The sequence below is a fragment of the Prinia subflava genome, chromosome 15, assembly GCF_021018805.1.
Source record: "Prinia subflava isolate CZ2003 ecotype Zambia chromosome 15, Cam_Psub_1.2, whole genome shotgun sequence".
NCBI lineage: Eukaryota > Metazoa > Chordata > Aves > Passeriformes > Cisticolidae > Prinia > Prinia subflava.
The window spans coordinates 16,203,371-16,224,329 of record NC_086261.1 but is presented as its reverse complement, the minus strand read 5'-3'; the positions used below and the strand labels follow the sequence as shown (position 1 = coordinate 16,224,329).

The 20,959-nt window shown below is 46.2% G+C and overlaps 2 protein-coding genes across 3 annotated transcripts in view; one reads left to right on the top strand and one right to left on the bottom strand.

Annotated features, from left to right (window-relative positions):
* Positions 1–4,006: 4,006 nt before the first annotated feature.
* REC114 (REC114 meiotic recombination protein) lies at positions 4,007–19,373 on the top strand. Its single transcript, XM_063412155.1, has 6 exons — positions 4,007–4,518; positions 4,994–5,083; positions 14,224–14,307; positions 17,075–17,230; positions 17,910–17,978; positions 19,145–19,373. The coding sequence occupies exons 1-6, from the start codon at positions 4,348–4,350 to the stop codon at positions 19,304–19,306; spliced, it is 732 nt and encodes a 243-aa protein (XP_063268225.1). The 5' UTR covers positions 4,007–4,347; the 3' UTR covers positions 19,307–19,373.
* Positions 19,374–20,959, bottom strand: part of LOC134558372 (neuroplastin-like) — a 42,632-nt gene continuing 41,046 nt past the window's right edge. The window contains exons 7-8 of one of the 2 annotated variants that reach the window (XM_063412152.1): positions 20,771–20,844; positions 19,374–20,437 (exon numbers count right to left, since the gene is read on the bottom strand). In XM_063412152.1, the coding sequence (XP_063268222.1) occupies positions 20,784–20,844 (61 nt within the window). In that variant the 3' untranslated portion in view covers positions 19,374–20,437; positions 20,771–20,783. Of the gene's footprint in view, positions 20,845–20,959 lie in introns of both variants that reach the window. The other variant, XM_063412151.1, reaches the window with a different exon arrangement.

Sequence of the window (20,959 nt, the reverse complement as noted above, 5' to 3'; positions counted from 1 at the left end):
CACCTCTGTCCACACAGCTGCTCCCAGCTCCTGGCTCTGTTTGAAACACTCCAGCACAGCCCACGGCTGGGATAACCACGATACACAGACACACACAGCTCCTCTGTCCCACAGCCAGGTGTGCCCATCACAGGCACTGCCTTGGGAGCTTCCACAGCTGCCCTCTAAAGCCCAAGCACCTTCACAAATTCTGTAATTTTGGAAGTAAGATCACAGAAGCACACAATGGTTTGGGTTGGAAGGGATCTTAAAGATCACCTAGTGAAGGTGTCACTGAGGAATGTGATATTTGACAAGTTAGGAATGCCACCCCTTAGATAAACAGAAACATGATGTGAACTTACGGGATCAATCTTTGCAGACACATTACAACAGAGTAACTTCTGAAAATAGAAAGGATAATTGAAGACACTCAGCTGGGACCTCATGGTGCTTGAAGGGTGGATTCTCAAGCCGATCTTGATATGGCCACTGGAAAGAGAGTGTGTGAAGTGGAACTGCAAATTAGTTGGGGTCCTCAGCACATTAATGACTGGAGCTGCTGGAGCCAGTCCAGAGGAGGCCAGGGAGATCCTCCCAGGGTGGAGCCCCTCTGCTCTGAGCCAGGCTGGAGAGCTGGGGGTGCTCACCTGGAGGAGAGAAGGCTCCAGGGAGAGCTCAGAGCCCCTGGCAGGGCCTGAAGGAGGCTTATAAAAAAGAGAGGGACTTTCTGTACAAGAGGGTATTGCCAGGACAAGGGGCAGTGGTTTTAAACTGCCAGAGGCAGGGTTAGATGGGATATTGGCACGAATTGTTCCCTGTGAGTGTGGGCAGGCCCTGGCACAGGGTGCCCAGAGCAGCTGTGGCTGCCCCTGGATCCCTGGCAGTGCCCAAGGCCAGGGTGGACAGGGCCTGGAGCAGCCTGGGACAGTGGAAGGTGTCCCTGCCCATGGAAGGGAGCAGCACTGGATGAGCTTTAAGGACCTTTCCAATCAAACCATTCTGGGATTCTGTGAGACTCTGGTGCCAAACACAAGTTATCAGACTTTGCTTCTAACTTACACTGATACTTGCAGTACGTGACATCAGAAACACATTGATTTGGTCTCAGATTTTCACTCAAAAATGCAAAGCTTACTGCAAAGGGGAAGATTTTGTCACGGAAAAAAGTGGAAGAGCATAAAAGTGATGAGTAAAACTCAGTGCCAGCAGTTCCTACCGGTGTATGTGAACTCCTGACACTCCTCAGGACAGCAGAGGCCATGGCACCACAGCCCAGAACAACACTGGGGCCTGGCTTCAAATTCCTGAGTAAGAAACCTCAGAGTTCACCTGCCCCGGGCTGGCTCACGCTGACAGATGAGGCGTTCTGGGGAGAGCAGGGGACAGAAATGCAGTGCAGCAATCCAAGATGCTGCCATTTCATCAGCACTCAGAGAGCTGGGCAGGGAGGCTGCTGACCGCAGACCACATCCCAAGGAAAGTGGGAACTGTGTGAACTGTTAATTAATGCAGTGAACCTGGGGAAATACCACAACTACTGACAAAGCAACGCAAGCACAAGACAGCACTACTTACCACAGAAATCAAATATTCTGAACAGAACGTTTTCACTAGCCTTTGGTTTATGCCACTGTGAGGAATCCCATTCATGCCGTGAACACAGCTGGGTAGAAGCAGATGGGAAGTGGTCAGTAGCACAGGGAAACCTCCAGAATTGCTAAAAAGCACCTTTTGTTGCTTATTCTGATCCATTTCATGCATCTGGCACCCTCGACGGTGTTAACACATAATTTGTCCAATTTGTGAGAGTTCCTCCAGTCCATCCCCGGCACTTGTGGCAAATCTGTGCTTGTACTTGACAATAAAGTCACGGTGTTGTGATTTTATTGTTGCCGTTATCACCACCATTATTATTAAAAATCAATAACGTAGAGTGTTCAGCAATACCCAGTACCAGCATCGACTATTGTACATCTAACAATTATCAAATCCATATGGTGTAAGAAGGGGTCTGTGTCCCTGCACAGAGAGCTCTGGTTTTGGCAGTTTCTCTAATTTATTAACAGGAGCAGACACCTCTGCAGTGAGAAAATTAACTTGTACCACTGCAGCCTGTGAAGTCTCAGGCAAACCTGAAGTGCAGTGACAAACCCTTGGCACTTAGATGGGATTTGCCATCTCATCTCTGATGAAACACATTTTAACCTGTCAGTCTCCTGACAGCTTTTACTTGTCTTTTTCTTCTACACTTTATTCTGTAATTTTTAATACTGGCAGCTTCTGTAGCCTTTTACCAAAAACCAAAAAAAAACCCAAATCAGAACACATTTTAACCATTTTCCTCTACATCTACTCTGAATCCAGAGCTAATGATGCAATTCCCCAAGGAAATTAGAATCTGCAAAAGCTTATGTATCAGTCACAACACAATGCTCATTTGACTTTATATATAGGTAAAATCACACACTCATATCCAAAAAGTGGAAGCAAACTCACAGAGTCTAATAAAGCAAAAATCTATGAGGAGACTGAAGTATCTGATGCTCTTGGTTTCCATCTGCCTCTCTCAAACATATACTTTGAAATTTTTGCTTTAATAGTATTAAGCTTTTGTTTTGTTCATACAGAAGGCAGAAATTACTTCTGGAAAATAGACATTGGAAACTGTTTTCCACATAAAATAAATGCAGCAAACAGTTTCCAGCTGAAATAGGGGAAAACTTATATGTACTCATAATACTTTTCTCTGACAAAAATATTCGGCTTCTTCTGCAGATCCCAAGAAAGTCCCAAGTCTACTGGCAAATTCTGAACGTTTGACAAGCACAATTTGAGAAAGCCTCGTGGGGAAGCAGTGATTAGAGAAGGCAACTGGCAGCTGGGAAGCCCAGGCTGCATTCCCTGTTTCATTACTGATGTCTCTGGATGACCTTGTCAAGTCATTAAATGCCTTTCTGCCTGCCTTTCCCTATCTGCAAAATGCTTAGATAAACACCTCCCTTTTGGAAACACTGTAAAATTGTTTATTTTGGAAATAGTTCCTTGGATGCTAAACTGGCTCTTGGGTGCAACATCAGATGAAAAACACAAGGGCCACAGGACATAAATGTCAATCTAACATTGTCTAATTAAACCATCTAGATTAAACCATGCAGATTAAACCATCACAGTTTAATAAGTTAACCTCATCCCTGAAGGTTTTATTTCAGACGAGACAGTAACTGTTTTAACTTTATTTATATCAGCCAACACAACATGATCAATGCAAAGCATGCAGGTAAAAGCAGGAAAAAATGGCATAAACTTATTTTTTCTGCTTAATTTGCCTACTTAGCGAAGTTTCATGTTGGTCAGGTGTATTGTGCTGCAGTGGGTAATGCACAGAACTGGGATTAAAGGCACTGGGATGGCACCCTCAGGCGTGGGATGGTTTAACTCATGGTGATGGGCATCCAAGCCCATTCGGGGCAGTCCTGAACGGGACCTGGCTCCTCTGGGCCCCCTCAACGACCTGGACCAGCTCATGCACATTTTTATTGTTAACAGGCCAAGGTATGTACTATAAATGGATTATCAAAGTGCGGTCATGTCACCATCACTCTTTGTCCAGGGAAAGTGTAGCATTACATCACTGTAGAAGCATCTAACAGCTGAAATAGGGAGGAGGGTGCCATTTTTGTTTATTAACCCAGCTGTTTGTTCACACACATTGAAAACAGCTTTTTCAATAGATCCCAATTCGGGTACCTCAAAACCTCCTGCTGCAACTCTAGGAAGAGAACACCACCAAGAAATAGAAAGGGAATTGAGAGTGTGGGACTTGCCGCGTTCCATCTGAGGAAGGATGCATGCTGACATCTTGGCATGTCACAGGGGCAGCGACAGACAGCGAGAGCGTCACATCCTCCTCCTCCTCCTCCTCCTCGCTGCCCAGCTCCGCCCGCGCTCCCTCACACGCCACAAAATGGCGGCCACGGCGTCCGCGCTCCTCTCTCCCCTTGGCGCCGACGGGCGGACCCGGCACATCAGCACGGCCGGGGGCTGCCTGGGAGAAGGGAGAGGCTACAGCCACGCTGGGCTCGGAGCGGGAGAGGAAGAAGAGGAAAAAGAAGAAGAAGAAAGAGAGGAGGGAGCCAGGAGCCGTGCGCGGCACCGCTGAGGCGAAAGAAGCGAGCACCCCTCGTCAGGACGGGTCGCCACAAAAAATGCGGCGCGAGGTCCCGCGCGCCCCGCGCTGATTGGCCAACAATTCCCGCCGCTCGTTCTCTCCGCCTTCCTATTGGCTGCTGCTTCCCGCCCAGCTCCCGCGCGCTGCCCGCCGCCGCCCCTCAGCGCCCTCAGAGCCCTCGGCGCCCTCAGCCCGGGATGGCGGCAGCTGGCGGCGTCCGTGGCTCCCAGCCCGGGCTGGCTTCGGCGTCCGGCAGCGCCGGCGACACCTCCCTCCTCGGCAGCGCCACAGTGTGGCCCTTGAAGCGCTACGCTCGCTTCATCCCCCCGAAGGACGGTGACGAGGAGGGGCAAAGCACCTCTTGGAAGGTGCCGGCGGCGCGGGGAGGGTGACGGGGCCGTATGGGGTTACTGGCTCTGCTGTGAGGCAAACACGAATAAATGAGGCCTTTCAGATGTCTTTTTGCGATTCCAGAGCTAAAGCAGGAATCGGGAGGCGTTTTGCCTCATGAATTACGGATGACAACACATCAAGACTGTTAGCAGCCCACTTTTTTTTATTCCTTCACTCAGGAGTAACCTGTGGTATTAAAATCTAAAGATCAAGGTGAAAGAATCCAGAGGGTTGTTCCAAGTAGTTAAATCTGTATATAGAGATTTAATTAGTGAAAAAAACATTTAACGTGCCTCCTGTCTGTTGGAGTGGAGGGCAAGTTGCATTAGTGAGATGTGAATTATACACCTGGCTTCTAACAGCGATCTTCGAGGTCTTTTATTAGGTACTAGAAATGGGAATTGTAGATTCTGTGCTTGCAGGGCCAGATTTTCCTTTGTCTTTTTAAAGGTGTTTGAATCAAATGAAGAATCCGGCCCTCTAGTCCTTACCATTGTGGAGTCTGGCCATTTCTTTATTTCCCAAGCGCGAACAGTGCTGGTAAGTTGGTCGTATATAAACATTTCTCCTTCATGTTACTATCAGTATTAACTTTGTTTCTTTTCTCAGCTTCATCTTCTTTCCCACTGAGTGGGAACTGTCAGTTTTGTTTTGCTCATGGTAATTCTCATATGCTGCTTTCCCTTCACATCTATCAGAATAATTCTAAATGCATTATTTCCTGCTGAGGATCAACATTTCTTCTGCAGTTCTAAAATTCTAGATTAAGAGGTAATGCTAAGTGTTGCTGATGTTGAAAGATATTTTGGATTTTTTCATGATTCTTCTGACTAAGAAAAATACACTGTTGAGAAATAGGTAAAACTATAATTTGTTACATGGTCCAGCTGACTGTTTGCTGATGACCTGATAATATTTTGGTTTGATAATCTGGTTTATCAAAGGGTTTGTATTTTCTGTGTTGGATGATGAGATTTAACGTACAACATAAAAACCTTGGAGGCAAAATTCAAACTTGTGTCAGCTGGTTTTCCTGTTGCCTGCTCTTGCTTAAGCATAACCAGCTACCACACTAAAGATTTCACAATGACACCAAAAGGAAATTTCTGCCTAGGAGGAGTGGGTTTGATGCTCGTGGCATAGAAGACCTTGCTGGCAGGTGGAATTAAGTGTGTTCAGTGCACATCACCAGTACTCAGCGGTGATAACGAGTAGGAACTGGCTGATAAACATGTTAGAAAGGTATTACAAACCTTGGAAGATGCTGCACTATAAAGATAACAAAGCTTTTTTAACAGAGTGTGTAAGAGACTGTGTTGCAGCTTTAAATATGTATAAACTTATAAATTAGTTTCTACTGCCTCTCTAGCCTCTTAAACTTGCAGAAATTTAAGTGTAGAGGAGAACCACAGATACCCTTGAATATTTTGGTCTGGGTGTTAGGAATGTTGAATAGTTAATGCATGAGTTAACAGCTTTTACAGTGGATGGCCCCCAGCTCATTTAGTGAGGACAAGGTAAAAAGGGACCGTGGAGGGTATTTTAGCAGTTGTGTTGAATAAGAAAAAGGAAAGAAGTTTAGAAATGTGCATGGACATGAGACTTGCTGCCATCCCTTAGCACATTCTGTTTGGAACTCAGTGCAGGATGCTCCTGTTCCCACTGGCTGTACCTGCCAGTGGCCAGCAACTCACATTACTCTAAAAGTCCTTGAAATAACCCCATAAAAGCTAAGAGCAACTTCTAATAACTAACCAAAGTGCAAAGAAGGCACTACCCAAAGCTGCAGCCCTTCAAAGACTCGTCTGGCAGAGGCTGAATCTGGCAAGTAACAGGGCAGATAAAAGCGTGCTGTCGGAAGGGATGAGGGATCAGAAAAGCTTCTAAAAACTTGGCTGAGAAAAGCACTTTCTTGCAGCTCTTGTCTGTAGTGGCTAGTGAAGCTTTCAGGCGGCTGCTTTGCATGAAATGCCAGATGAGGAATTTCTGGGATCTGTCAGGGCTGTTCCAGCTTCTGAGAGACACTGAGATACTGCGGGAGCTATCGCATAGTGCAGGAGAGGTGGAACAGACATGCTTGGTAGATGTGACCAAAATATAGTACTGAGAGTTCAAAAGAAAAAACAAAAGTTTTGTTTTTTTCCGACATTTATTTTGGCAATGTTTCTATGCCAGCCTTAAAGTTGACACACCAACATTTAGAGAGTTGTTAAAGAAAAGTGACATGAAGTTTGTTTTGCAGCCTGTTGGTTGCTTTGGGCGCAGCTCTTGGGGCAGGTGTGTTTGGGCTGGTGGCACAGGGGTGTTCTGAACTGCTGGGAGAGGCACTGGGACATACTGGGTGTGTGTGTCTGAGGCTGGAGCAGCTGCAGCCCTCCCACTCGTCCTCTTAACCGTACCTGAGCAGTTGAAACCCCCACCAAATACCCAGTGGTTTGATGGAATCCCAGGATTGTGCCAGCAGGGACCTTACAGCCCATCCTGTGCCACCCCTGCCATGGCAGGGACACCTCCCACTGTCCCAGGGTGCCCAGAGCTCCATCCAGCCTGGCCTTGGGCCCTTCCAGGGATCCAGGGGCATTTTGCAGACTCTTTCTGAGATGCCACATAACAACAACCCAGCGTGCAGGGCCGCTCAGGCTGTGTTTGCTGCAGAAATCATCAGAAGTGGTTAATCTCAGTGGTTCTGTCTCCCTCCAGTTCCAGCTGTCAGTGCTGTCACAAACCTGTCACAATATTTAACCAGGCTTTGCACGACTAAGTACAGACCGTGCCTGGAGCCTGTCACACTCCAGATCCACTCACTGGGGGTCCATTATCCTGGCCGTTCTGTCAGAGGGGATAATGCACAACTCCTGCTCCAGAGGGAACGGATCAGCTTGGATGGAATGCTGCAGCTGTGGGCATGACTTGTGCTCTCATTGCTGGCCTGGGCTGGGCTGTGTCCTTTGGATTGCCAAGGTGTCCTCCACACCTGTGTGCTGCCTTACTGGCACTGAGATTCCCTCTGAAGTGCTCACAGAACTGTTTTGTGCTGTGTTGGAACTGCATCCTTTAAGCTGTTGATGTCTTGTCTTTTGATCTGTCTCCTAATCCCTGCTTCTCAGCCCTTTTGATGTGCTCCTGGGTTTGAGGGAACTGGATCACAATTATTGTAGCTTTGTACCCGTGCACAGGAACAGGGTGAGGCACCAGATCTGTGTCACAGGGACACATTTCCTTCTCAACGTGCAGAATCTGTATTTTTATAAAATTTTCATTGATGAATAATAAAAGGATTTTTTTTTATTCTCACCTGTGAACGACATTTGCACAAAACTGAAAGAGTTGTGAAGAAAAAGAAATTTCTGTTTTGCTTATGGCTGGATTAATATCCATAGTAGGAACAATATTCAAGTGTTTCTGATTGCTATCAAAATATTCTCTTGATGATGGGAATACTTACGTATTCTCTTAGTCCTTTTAATTTTATTTAAGTAGGAAAGTTAAGAAATCTTTTCCTTAGAGCCCACTGGCTCTTTTATGATCCGTTTCTAAGAACAATATTTATAAAACGGCAATAAAATATTCCCATATCCTAACAACTGATTTTATAATAAATACAGAAACAACTGTTTTCCTTTTGAAATACCATCTATTCCTTGTGTAATGGAATGAAGAGGAGGGTAAATGGAACTTCAGAGCATGGAACATAAAAATCCCTGATGCGTAATACAAATTAAAGGTGTTTTGATTTGTTTTGCTTTGTTTTATTCTTTTTTAAACCAAATTCTTCATTTGGAATTAAATTACATAATGTATTTTTAGGACCTGTTTTTGCTGCAGTGTTGCCTAACAGACTGCATATTTGATGGTAGAAAAACCTCATTCTTGTATACTGTAGTCAGTGGAATTTTACAGGAATATCTCAACAGCATCTCTGGTAATTTCTGGCCATGCTCAAGATACATCATGTTCCATTTACCACAGCTCTTGTTTCCTTTCCCTTCTGTATCAAAACATTTTGGAAATTATATTTTGGTGTTTTATTCACTGCAATTATTTGTGGTGCTAAAATTCATAATATCCCACAAATTAAACAAATTGAAATTGTGAAGAGGACTTACTTAATACGATAAAATTAATCCAGAGTAATTGATTTGTGACCTGATCTTTTGAAGTGTGCACTGAATGTCCTCGGTGCCCTCCTGGTGCCCTCATGACTTCTGCTGAGCTCCCAGTGCTTAGGGTGCAGTGGATTCTAGCTCATTAATTAGGCGAGCATTCCGCAGGCGTTCTCATGTTCCCTTGCTCTCTTTGCAGTGCCTGGAACTCGGGCACCGAATGTTGCAGCTGAGATTCCCCACAGCGCCCTGGGCAGAGGCGGGCCCTGTGCAGTCACTGGGGCTCCTCACAGGAACCCGGGCAGGGAGCAGGCTGCTAACGCTGCGTTGTGGGAGAGCACTGCAGAGCCACAGAACGGTGCTCTTTGTTTTGTTGGCTTGTTTAGTACCACAATCCGAGTTTAAAAATCTCAGTTTCAGTTTGTTTATTTCAACATGTGCTGTTGACAGGATTGTTTTGGACGAGCTGAGAGCATCCTTCTGCATCAGCTTTCCCATTTCTGTTTCATGTCAAGGGCTTTGCTCTTTCCTTTTCTCTTGTCCCAATTCTCCTAAACCCAGCTCTTAGAATATTTTTTTGAGATTAGTATCAGTCTGGGGAAGTACATATTTTATATTGGGAATGAAAGAATACATTATTGGGATGCCCTGAAGAGCTTGAGCCAGCTCATCCCTGAGCACCCAGTTCCCCTCTCTGTGTCCCTGGACAGATGTCACTGGGATCAAAACCCAAACCAGTTCAAGCTGTCACTCTGAGGTATCGAGGTTTGTGCTGAGTGCGGGTTTATCTGTGCTGTCAGTCTGGTCTGTGCCATGTGAAACCCTGCTCCTGCAGGCAGCGTTTGCACTTTGGCCAGAGCCATCCTCCTCTATTTCCTCCCTCCTTCAGCTTCCCTGCCTGTGTACACACAGAGCACTCTGCTTAATGAGTCCTGCCCTCCTCTGCTCTCTGCCACAATCAAACAGGCTTAAGAGCAAGATTTGAGGGTAAAAAAGGATAATGCAAAGCTTAACATCCTTTTATTCCTTACTCCTGGCTGTCTGCCTTGATTGGTAGGGTTGGAAATGTTTGCAGGGACAACTTTGTGCTTCCCTCACTCTACAGGTTGTCTTGTTTGGGGATTTATGGTTGGGTTTTGGGGTTTGGTTAGGGGTTTTTTTTGTTTGTTCATGTTGGCTTTTGTAATCTTGACTTAATTTTAAAGACAGCTCGTACTGCAGAAATCAAACCTGTTGTATTTGGCCTTACTTAGAAATTGCAAAGAGATACAAAAATTACTACTTCCAGGTCTGTTACAAGGTAGTAATGAAGACTGGAGGGAAATTATGTTAGAAGTTTAATTTTCACAACTTTATTCTACAGTCCTCAATGAAGAATTTTTACTTTTAAAATAGGAAACTGCTTTTTCTAGGAAGAAAGTGTAAAATGACAACTCACATTCTCTTTTAGAAAGGCAAGGAGTTAAAAATTGCTGGTTTTCAGATTTATGCAAGTATTTGATTTAGAATCTGTCATGTTTCAAGCATGTGCAGCTTTTTATTATAATAACCTATTAATAACAAAACCTTTATTAAAGTGATCACCATTATCACCACTTACATGTAAACACCTTCTCCAGTTTTCTGAGAGCATCTCAGTTTTGCCCATTCTTTACATTCTGTATAATCCTTGAACATCATTCACAAGCTCTTTCTGCCTGCCTGCTCACACATCTCTATTTTTCCTGTCTCCTGAGAGAATGGTTAATAACAGTCCTTGCAACTGGAAGAGAACTCCTTGCTTCTCTTTTGATCAGAACCACACTGTGGGGACACCTGGAAATGACATCACCATTGTTCTGGTGCCAAATTAGGCACTTCCAAGAATAAGCAAGGTGTTAAGCAGTATAAATGTTAAATTGTAATAACACCCACAATATCACAGCTCAAAAATGCGAGTATTTGAGCTTAACATGGCACACTTTAAACCCAGGCAGTGAATGACTGTCCCCAGTGTGGTGAGCAGCCACAGGCGTGGAGCTCTGCACAGGGGCAGGGTGGGCAGTGCCCTCTCTGCCTGGTGAGAGTGGCACACTGAGCCAGCCCTGGAGGTCTGGTGAGCACTGCAGGAGCTGGCAGGGTGCTCAGAGCACCCAGCACCCCGCCATTTCCACAAAAGTGCTTTCCCAAATCCCTCCCTCGGCCCTGCTGAGGCTCCCTGAGTGGAGCTGGGTGAGGTTTGCTCCCTACTTGTGTAGTGGTACCTTGCCTTGGGAAAGGTACAGGTTAAGGAGCTGTCTCAGAGGCCTCCCTGGAAAGCTTTGAAGGGGATTGCTCTGTTTTCCGGGGAATTGTGTCCCATGCCTGTGTCACAGTGGTGCAAGCAGGATGTTGTCCGAGGTCTGTAGCTTTTCTCCCAGCCAGCACCACCCTGGCAGCTGTGCACTGTTAATTCATACAATAAAACTCCTTCCATCCAAGCTGACCTCATGCTTTCCTGCAAATGCACATTCCCAGCTGAGTCCTTAATCCATAACATCATACAATGCATGCATTCCTTCAAGCTGTGAACTTGGAGAACAAACTGGTGTACTTGCATTTCATGGGCCTGTTAGAAGAGGCAGCTCTGACTGGAGAATGTCTCTCTCTATAGCATCTGGGGTTTAGTTTGTCTTTTTTAATACTGGTTGTGATTTAAGGGCAGACTAGCTCATGTCTGTGACCAAGAAAAGAGCTTTTCCTCCTAAGCTATTGTTTACACATAGTTTTGTTTGAAAACATCTGGCTTGTGCATGAGTGAATCCAAACTAACTGATGCAAGCCAGCATAGCTGAACTGCTACACAAACAACATTTCTTAGATACAGAGTCATTTTCCTTTCAGATAGGGTTGCAGTCTAACAAAACATATAATCTATTCTGTGTTGTTTAGCACCACAGGGTTCCTAAATGCTACAATAAAAAATATTCATAAATCACACATAATTCCTTCCACCACAGCTCACAGCCCTCATTACACAGCAGGTTTCTGAATGCTGAAATGTGAAGTCAGAACAAAAGTATTTCCCAGTCAGTGCTGGACTCGGCTGTGAGGCTGGATCAGCGTTTCTGGCTCCTGCCTCATGGCACATGTGGTCACATCTCGCCTGCTTCCAAAACCCTTGGGAAACATCCTGCTTTGTTTTCCCCTTCAGCTTAATTCCACTCAATCCTCCCTCTGAGAAACTTAGATTTTGGTCACAGATGTAGGAAAGAGTTTTCTTTTACCCCACTTTTGTTACAAGTACAGTTATGGACAACAACAGGAGTCTGTGCCTGACTGAACACTGATGACCAGAGTTGATGAAGTGCTGCCATTTCTCTCTTCACATGGTGAACATTCGGGCTCGTGTGTCCCTGCCCCGTTCTAGGCTGCACTTTGGGGATATTCTGATGAATCTTACGCTGCCGTCTGGCTTTGCCCTGCCTGCTCACGGGAGCAGGGAAGCACCACGGGAGCAGGGAGCAGGATTCCCTCCTCTGGCAGCCTGGTGGCAGCAGCGATCCAGAGGGAACGCTGCTTTCTTCTGTGCCACCGCCCGTGGCCGGAGCATGTCAGTCCCTCACCTGTGGAGGGGCACCTGGACTGTAATGCCAAAATACTGCCAAAATACAGGGCTCCCAGGCCCTGCCCCACACCCTGCTCCGGGCTGTCGGCACAGCCTCTCCTGCCTTCGAGCACGGCCCAAGGGACACGTTTATGGTGTTCCTCCCTCTCGTACTCTGAGCTCATTCACCTGGCTTCACATGCACTGCCCCCGCCCTGGAGTGTCCCAGGCCAGGCCGGACGGGGCTTGGAGCAACCTGGGACAGTGGAAGGAGTCCCTGCCCATGGAAGGGGGTGGAGCTGGATGAGCTTTAAGGTCCCTCCCAACCCAAACCAGGCGTGATTGTGTGAATACAGGGACAATAATTTTAAAAATAAAGTGATTGAACTTCAATTTCAGTTAAATCAAACTTTGGGATTGGTGTTGGGTAATCAAGATTACATAAATAAAAATTCCAAATGCTGTTTTTTCCCACTTGTTTTACCTCAGAAGTAGAACATATAAAAGAACCTGGGAAACATTAATAAAATAGTTTGTAGGAAAGTTAAACAGTGACTGCCTTTTATGCTTTCTTTGAAAAGTTATTATTTTAAGGAGACAACATTTGTTCAATCTTCATCTCCAGTGAAAGGAAAAACACTGTAAAACCAGACTGAATATGGGAATAGCTAAATTTAAACAAACAGTTGGTGTGTCTCCAAAACAGAAACTACTTGAAATGGACAGGACAAGCACAAGTGGCCACAAATTAAAGTGGCCTAGAGAAGGAATGGGTTAGAATTGCTTCCCTGACAGCATTTTGGGTTAGAACCTCTCCCCACTGCTCACCAAGTGATCTCTCGCTGTTGTTTTGACCTTTAGGCCTTTCCTGCTTAGCACGTCAGGGCACTTGGAGTGTGTTCAGTGCAGAGAGACACTACAAGGGACCGGCCCTCTTAGCTGCTGTCAGCACCTGCCCTTACAGCACACAGGGGAATTCTTTTCACCCCCTGACGCCAGATCTTCTGGGAACGGTCCTTCCCTCCCTGCTGGCTGACATTCTGGAGTCTGTCACAGCAGATGTCTGCCATCCACTCTGCCTTTGGTTCAACTCTTCACAGCTTTGGAGAGATTCCTCTGTAAAGTGCAGCTAAAAACCTACATGCAGTTGTGCATGAGACGGTAAAGGCAGTGCCAGCACAGGAAAGGAGCAGAGTCACTGAGGTGATTCCTGTTCTAGAATAGAATGGAGATGGTTTTCCAGCCTGGACCCACCTAAGATGGATCGTGACTGGCAAACACCGCTGGTCCTTCAGGATGGACATGACTCTGACCCTTCAGACACCTACAAAGCAGCCTGGGCTCAAGCCCCTGGTCACTGACAGTATTGGGAGTTTGGATAAAAGAGGTGCCCGATTCCCTCCCTGCCCTAACATTGATTAATTGTTTGGTTTTTCCCCTGGACTTTGCTAAGTAATGGCTCAGAGTGCCTTGGGAGATACAGTCTGTTGCCTTGCAGTTGTTTTTCACGTTCCTGGGTTGTTTTTACAGGAGGCTGAGCAGCCTGTCGAGTTTGAAGAGACTGACAGTGATGCAGCTGGAGTGTAAAAACATCTTTATCCAATTAACAAAGCTGGTGCTCGGTTCCCTGAGTGCCACCTGGAGCCAAGGCCTCCCCGGGCCTTGGATACAGCGGGGCTGTGCCATTCCCCGGGTTCGCCTGCCCTCTGCTGCCCTCCCGGGCAACTTCAGTGCTCAGAGCTCCAATTGCAGCTGCCTTATTCTGGTTTTCAGGGGCTTTCAGAGCCTGCACAAATATAAATGTAGAGAGGTAGGGAAATTAGAACATACCTTGACACAGTGTCCTTACTGGATTTAATCCCTGGAGCGGTGAAACTTCTGCAGTGGCAGCTGTTGGACAGCTTCAAAAACTGCACAACTGCAGTGACTGATCTTCGTTAGGGCTTTAATTACATCTCAGAACTTGACATGTGCTCCTGCTTGCTGTGCCACTGGTCTGTGCTCTGTTTCAGGAAGGCTTTTCCCTGATTGATTCCCACAAGTGGCTGAAGATCGTGAGGAAAGCAGAGTGCCTGCTGCTCCAGGCACAGGCCAAGGTGAGCTGATTGGAACATTCCTAATAGGTAACAAATCTCTCAATTTTGCCTAAATTAAACTAGAAGGTATAAATTATCTATGTAAATTGGACTATTGTTTTTACTCTAGATACTAAACAAGAATGGATTTAATAATCTTGATATCTTTTGTAACTGCCAATATTCAGGTTTTAGACTGCTCTCTGAGAGTTAGCTGCTTAAACAGCCAGACTGGTTTTATTTCACAATCTATCTGCCACAGCTAACAAAAAGATGAAGCAAATCTCTTCCAAGAGAACTCTGAGTCAGGCTGCACTTCAGCAAACAAACTCTCTAACCAAGCAATTACTGAGCCATTTTGTGGCTCCTGGCACAGCAGCAGCAGGCTGGTGGTTAAGGTGTTTGGTACTCAGGGAAACAAAATGGACATGGGTTTCTGGTCTCCTACTCAGCTTTCCGATGAAAAGTGGTCGGTTTGCCTTTAAATAAACAGCACTTTCTTCTTACTAATTTATGTAAAAATCTCAGGGTTTTTGTTCTTAGATGAACTCTGATACTCTGTAAGTTTGTGTTTTAAATTCATGAGTTATGCCTGAAACACCTCTGCACTCTGCTTCTTAGAAAACCTGGAAAACCTGAAGACAGCTGGGGTAGGAATTAGTTGTCATGAACCAGCAGGTTGTTCCTTCCCAGTCCCCCAGTGCAGCATTAAGGGATTCTGCTGCTCCTCACCACCAAGACAAAACCAACATCACACTCACTGGGAGGCTTGAGCAAAGCTCTGAGGGGCAGTGCAGGAAAGGAGGAATACTAACAGTCTGAAATTAATTTGGTGCATCTCAATGTTTACTTACCATAAATTCACACAACTTATCTGGATTTAGTGGCACTGCAGTGGTTCTACCACACAGCTCCTCTACTTTATATCCTAACAGTTGGATATAAACTGTTGCAGCTTCTGTGCTCATCTTCATGATAAATTTTTGGTTTATCTTGTACTCCTGGTTTTTTGTAAGTCTTTAATACTGCATTTACAGGCAACTTACTCATCACTTCAAATATGGCATCAGTAGGGCACTGTGGGCTCTTAGCCAGCAGAATGAGTTTCAAAACTATGAACACGAACAAGGTGAATGTTCTTAATAATTCTGCAATTAATCATTTCCCTTCGTATTGTTTTCCTTGAGCTCAGCCCCCCCATCCCAGCATGGAAGAGGTGCAAATTTAATGATTCTGTGATCTCAGGGTTCTTTAATACTTCAGCTCTTGTGTGGTTCAGGTGTGACTGCCCAGTTTATGCTATAAACCTTGACATATCACAGCCCTCCTGCCACAAAGGAACAGTGTTTAATTTTCAAAGTCCAGTGTTGTTTATGAACTGCACACTAAAATATTTAACAGTCTGTGAGAAACCTGAGGGAGTCCAGATAGCTCAGTTTCAGAATTGATTTGGGGATCTAAACAAACAAGTGCTCTTTGAAAGTGTCCTAAAGAAACTCCACCCAAGTTCCTTTTCTGTCACAGAGATCAGAACTCACCTGTGTGGCATCCCACAGCTCAGTGCCTGGGTCTGTGAGGCTGCCCCAGTTCCTTAATTAATGAGGGCAAATCCAACTGGGCACATTAGTTTGGCATTTTTCCCTTTAGAGAGCACTGAGGCAGGCTTCTGTGCTTACCCTGCCCTGAAGATCTCTGTAGGTGACTCCAGGCTCTGGAAGCAGCAGCCATGTAAACACAGGGGCTGTCAGGAATTTAAAGTGAGGGGTGTCCTCGATCTGCGTTCCAGCAGCACGGCAGTGAGGAGTTTAATAAATGGGCATTGAAAATGGGTCTGACACTGGAACCTCAGGAGGATGGAGACCTAAATAAGCCAGGTGGGACCAAGGAGAATTCGCTGCTTTGCTAGTAATTTAAGTTTCTGAAATTTGAAATGTCAAGTTCAAACAGAAAGTTTCATTAATTCACTCTCTAAACACTGAATGTGCACCTAGCGTACATCACCTCAAGGTGCTTAGGCCAAGCTTATCACACACCATAGATTCCCATCCCCATTTCAGGGCAGTTTGCTGAACCTGGGGCACTTATTAAAAATATCTATTAGGGTACAGCCCAGTTACCCTCTTTGGGGGTGGTCAGGGCTATCTGGGAGTTTTCAATAATTTTTAATATCATTTCACTCATTGAAGTAATGTATTTGAATCTCCTGCACTCCTATTCAGCGTGCTGGTTTCTGTTCAAGGAACATTTAGGTGAGAGCCAAACTGAATGTGTTGGTTTAGTACATACAGGCAGGCCAGCTAGGGTAGAGTTCGATGCATCAGGAACACAAATCCTAACTGGAAGATCCATTCCCAGAATTCCTAGTTCAGATCCAGAGTTAACTTCTGCTCACTGTTATGTCATTTTGTGTCACAACTGTGCAGAGCTGGCACACCCTTACAGGATGCTACCTGCAGCAACAATAAAACTTAATTTTCCTGTTACATGTAAAAGCTGAGTCCTGACAAGGCTTGTTCTCTTGGCTAAACCTTGAATTAGTGACAGGTGGCCCTGCATCACTTACCCTTTTCCTTGCATATTTTTATCTGATTTTTAAATTGGCAATCACAGTCTGCTGGTTAAGCTGCTGGGAAAAATGAAAATACAGCAGGGAAAACTTGTTTATTTGTTTTTAAATCGGTGCAGTGATCCACGAATTGCTTTCTTCCCAACTCCAATAAACAGGGCTTGAATCCAAGTGGTTTGAGGGGGTTCCAAGTGAATTTGATTTCCCTGTGGTTCTGAGCAGAACGAGTGCCGCATGTTCCGCGTGCAGTTCGGAGGCAGCTGCAGGGAGGAGATGCAGCAGCACTGCTGCAGCTGTGTGCAGAAACTCAGCCGCTACGTCCCGGTGCAGGGCGCGGAGCACAGCCAGGACACCCCGGGCATGGACACGGAGCACGCAGTGAGTGACCACACCCCGGAAACCACCGCCTCTGCTGGGAGACATGGGCACCACAGGTTTCTCACAGCTCTCAGACTGTCTGCGGGAGATAGGAGCTGGGAAATGAGTTACGGTAAAAAATTATCAGAGCCACAAAGTAACCCTGGATCCTGCCTCCTTTCGGGGTTTACCTGCCTCCAGTTTGCAGTGGTAGTAGCTGTTACAACTGCTATTTACAATTTGAGCCTAACCTAGCACATCTAAAAGCAATTTCAGGAGGATCTGTGTTTCCCCTCTCCAAGATAAAGTCCTGAGGTGACTGGAAAAGGCAGAGACAGACAGCATTTTCCAGGGTCATAAACCAAAATATCTGCTCTCTTGGGTATTTCGATCCATGGAAAAGAATCAGTGTGCTCTTGTGAGCATCCCCACACAGCATTCCTTGAAGTTACTCCTAGGAAGTAGTTTGTAACTTCAGTTTAGCCATGAACTAAGGGCCTGGAGTTAAACTGCCATGCCTTTCATTTTTAAAGCCTGCAGCAGATGTGCATGCAGGTTCCATAAAAAGATGCCTTTCTACTGCAGAAGGTAGCTGAGCACATTCCCTTCCTGTCAGCACTAAAAATGGAACTGCTTCCCCCCTGCACATACCCACACTCTGCTTGGTAACAAGCCCTTATTTGCATTTGGTATTTTCTAGCCAGATGAGCCTCTCTCAGAATCCTGCACAAGCCTTGGAGAAAGAAAATCTGTAGCACAGCTCGCACAGGTAAAAAACAAACATCTCCTGTTTAGAGTCTGTAACTGAGTCTGAGAATGAGCTGCCTCAGATTCCATTTTCCATCTGGGAAATGCCTTCCCTGAACATTGGGATGCCATCATCTACAGCAGCAAAACGCTGGATCTGTGTAATGATCCAGAGCCAGGGAATAGGCAGTAAAACAAGGTGTTTGGTGGTGTAATCACTCCATTTGAATAGGAACAAAAGACACACTGAGAGCAAAGAAATGCCCAGAGGGAACATCTAAACGAATGGCTCTGGCTCTGGTTTGACTCTGCAGAAATGACTTGTGCAGATCAGAGCTGAAGCCTGAAAGTCTCAATCACGGAGTCAGAGTATCTTGTGTAACCCTGCCCTCTGGGGTACATTCCCCCTTGTCCTGGCATTCCAGGCCCTTGTCCCAGCCCCTCTCCAGCTCTCTGGGAGCCCCTTTAGGCACTGGCAGGGGCTCTGAGCTCTCCCTGGACCCTTCCCAACCCACAGCAAAGGATCCCCACATTCATGGACAACTTCACTGAGCAGTTCTGGGTAAATCCCTGGAAGCCAACTGTTGCTCATTTACTGGGAATTCAGGCCCGTGCAGAAGCAGACGAGCAGAAAACTGCTGTTTTCTGGTTTTGTGCAGTTACTTCTCTGTGTCTTCCTCACCCTTTTGTAGTCATTGGGTTAGCACAGAATCCCAGACTGGGCTGGACTGGAAGGGATCTCAAAGGTCTCATTCCAGCCCCAGTGCCACGATGCCCCCAGTTCTGCACCACCACAGGAAAAAGCTGGCAGAGGGGATTAAACAGGGATAAAAAGGATGTTTTAACATAAAAGCCCCATACTTTATTCTAAAAGACATTTGGCTAAATGAGGACACTTAGTTATCCCTACACAATCCCTGTGGCAGCACATGCGGCTCATAAAGAGCGGACACTGATTACAGAATGGATGGTCCAGGGGAAATTCCAACTGAAATAACTGCGGGGGCATTTGATATTGTGTAAGAGCTACACTGCAGTCAGGGCTGGGCATCAGAGAAACGCTCACACAGAGCAGTCCCAGCTGCTAAGAGCACCAAAGGCAGGCACCAGGAGAGCTGGGCCGTGGCCGTGTGGCTGTGCCCGAGGCCAGGCCAGCCTCCCGCCCTTCTCCCGCCCTTCCGTTCGCAGTCGATGCTGCGGCAGCGCCCGGAGCTGCCCCCGGTGCTGCGGCACCCGGCGTGGAGCGCCCGCGAGCTGGGGCCCTTCATCCGCCTCTGCCTCATGGACCAGCACTTCCCAGCCTTCGTGCAGGACGTGGAGAGGGAGCTGCACAGACTGGCCGAGGAATGAGGCACGACCGGCCCTCCGCGGGGTGTGCGCAGCTCCCGTGATTAAAGGTTGAAAAACGAGGCCTACAGCGGGTTTTGTCGGTGTTTTATTTTTAAAAACAGGTGAATCCACTTTTTATACATCATTGCACTTCAACAAATACACAGAACACGAGTTCATGCAGCTACAGTTACGCACATCATGAGAACCCTGGTAGGTCTATTTCTACAATCTTTAAATCATGAGAAATTACAGTGTCAAACTAAAGAGGAATAACTAGTTGCATAGAATATCACCATGCTGTAACATTTCATCATTTAAACAAAAAAAAAAAAAAAAAAAAGAAAATTATAAAAGTTTGCCTGAATTGAATGTACAAGAATATGTCGAACACATCAGTGCAAAAGGATTTGAGAATTTACATGAGTTAACAAAAAAAAAAAATCACTTAAAAAGCAATCATATATATATATTTATAAACTGAAGGTTTGTTTTTGTTTCCAACTGCATCCCACCACCACCAGCAGCCCCTGGCACCACCCAGCCCCGACGCCCAACAGGACACCCCGCGCTCCATGGGGAAAGCCCTTAAGGAAATTCCAATGTCCCTGCTGCGAGCGCCGGCCCGGCATCGCTCCCTCCTTCCAGCCATACAGTAAGGAATGAATATCAGCAGCTTCGAAATGAACCACAACGACTTCTGGTTTCCCCTCCCCCAAATATAAATATATACTGTATATATCTTTAAGTTTTGCTGTACTTTACAAAAGAAGTCTCACTAGATGGCAGCGGTGCGGTTTGAGCGGTGCCGAATTTAACAGCTACAGGAAGTAAAAAACAGCGCATGCGTGAACCCGCCTGGCTACTGCTCGTGTAAAGAGAGGAAAGGAGGAAAAAAAAGCAACATTCACAGCACATCAAGCCCAAAAGAGTTTACACCTTCTACACGGAAGCATTATTAAAATTCATCTGGCTAGGTCATCCTTGCAGGAGAGGCTAAATAAGGCATGCGTTAGACAGTCATATTGTTGCTCACTTGGAAAGGAAAGAAAAAAAAAAGAAATCAGACAGAACTGGAGTTCTAGAACCAAGAGTTCCAACCCTTAAATTTAGCAGGTCATATTGCCATCAGTCTCTCAGAAACTTAAAGCTCTAAAAAAGAAACGAGAAAGAGGTGCTAGTCAATGGTGAAGAGCGCGAGCCGCCGCAGCCTGCAATCCCCGCGCTCGCACCGGGGCGCGGCTCCCGACAGCCCCAGCCTTTAGGGGGAATCAGGAGGGCTCGGCAGCTTTGTCTACATTTTAGCAAGCAGGTCCTTAAACCACCCGCCTGCTCGAGGGAATCAAGGTTTGGTCCCCCCCCTGCGCTCCCTGAGGCGCAGCAGGAATGTTTTAATGCAGGGAACGCGTTTGCTGCCGCGCCCCCAGCACTCCGGGCAGGAGGGCTGGGCCTGCCCGCTCCCGGCCGGGCGCAGGCAATACTTACATGATGAGCATTTTTAATTTGTGTTTCTCTGGCGTAAGTTTTTGTCTTTGTGATTGTTTGTAGAATTGGTTTTCCTGCAGAAAGGGACGAGAGAGACAGGCACCAAAAATTAGTCACAGGTACAGGAAAAATGGACATTATTTGTACTTTATTAAACAGTGTTTCAGTCATCCTTTCACTGGCTGAAGA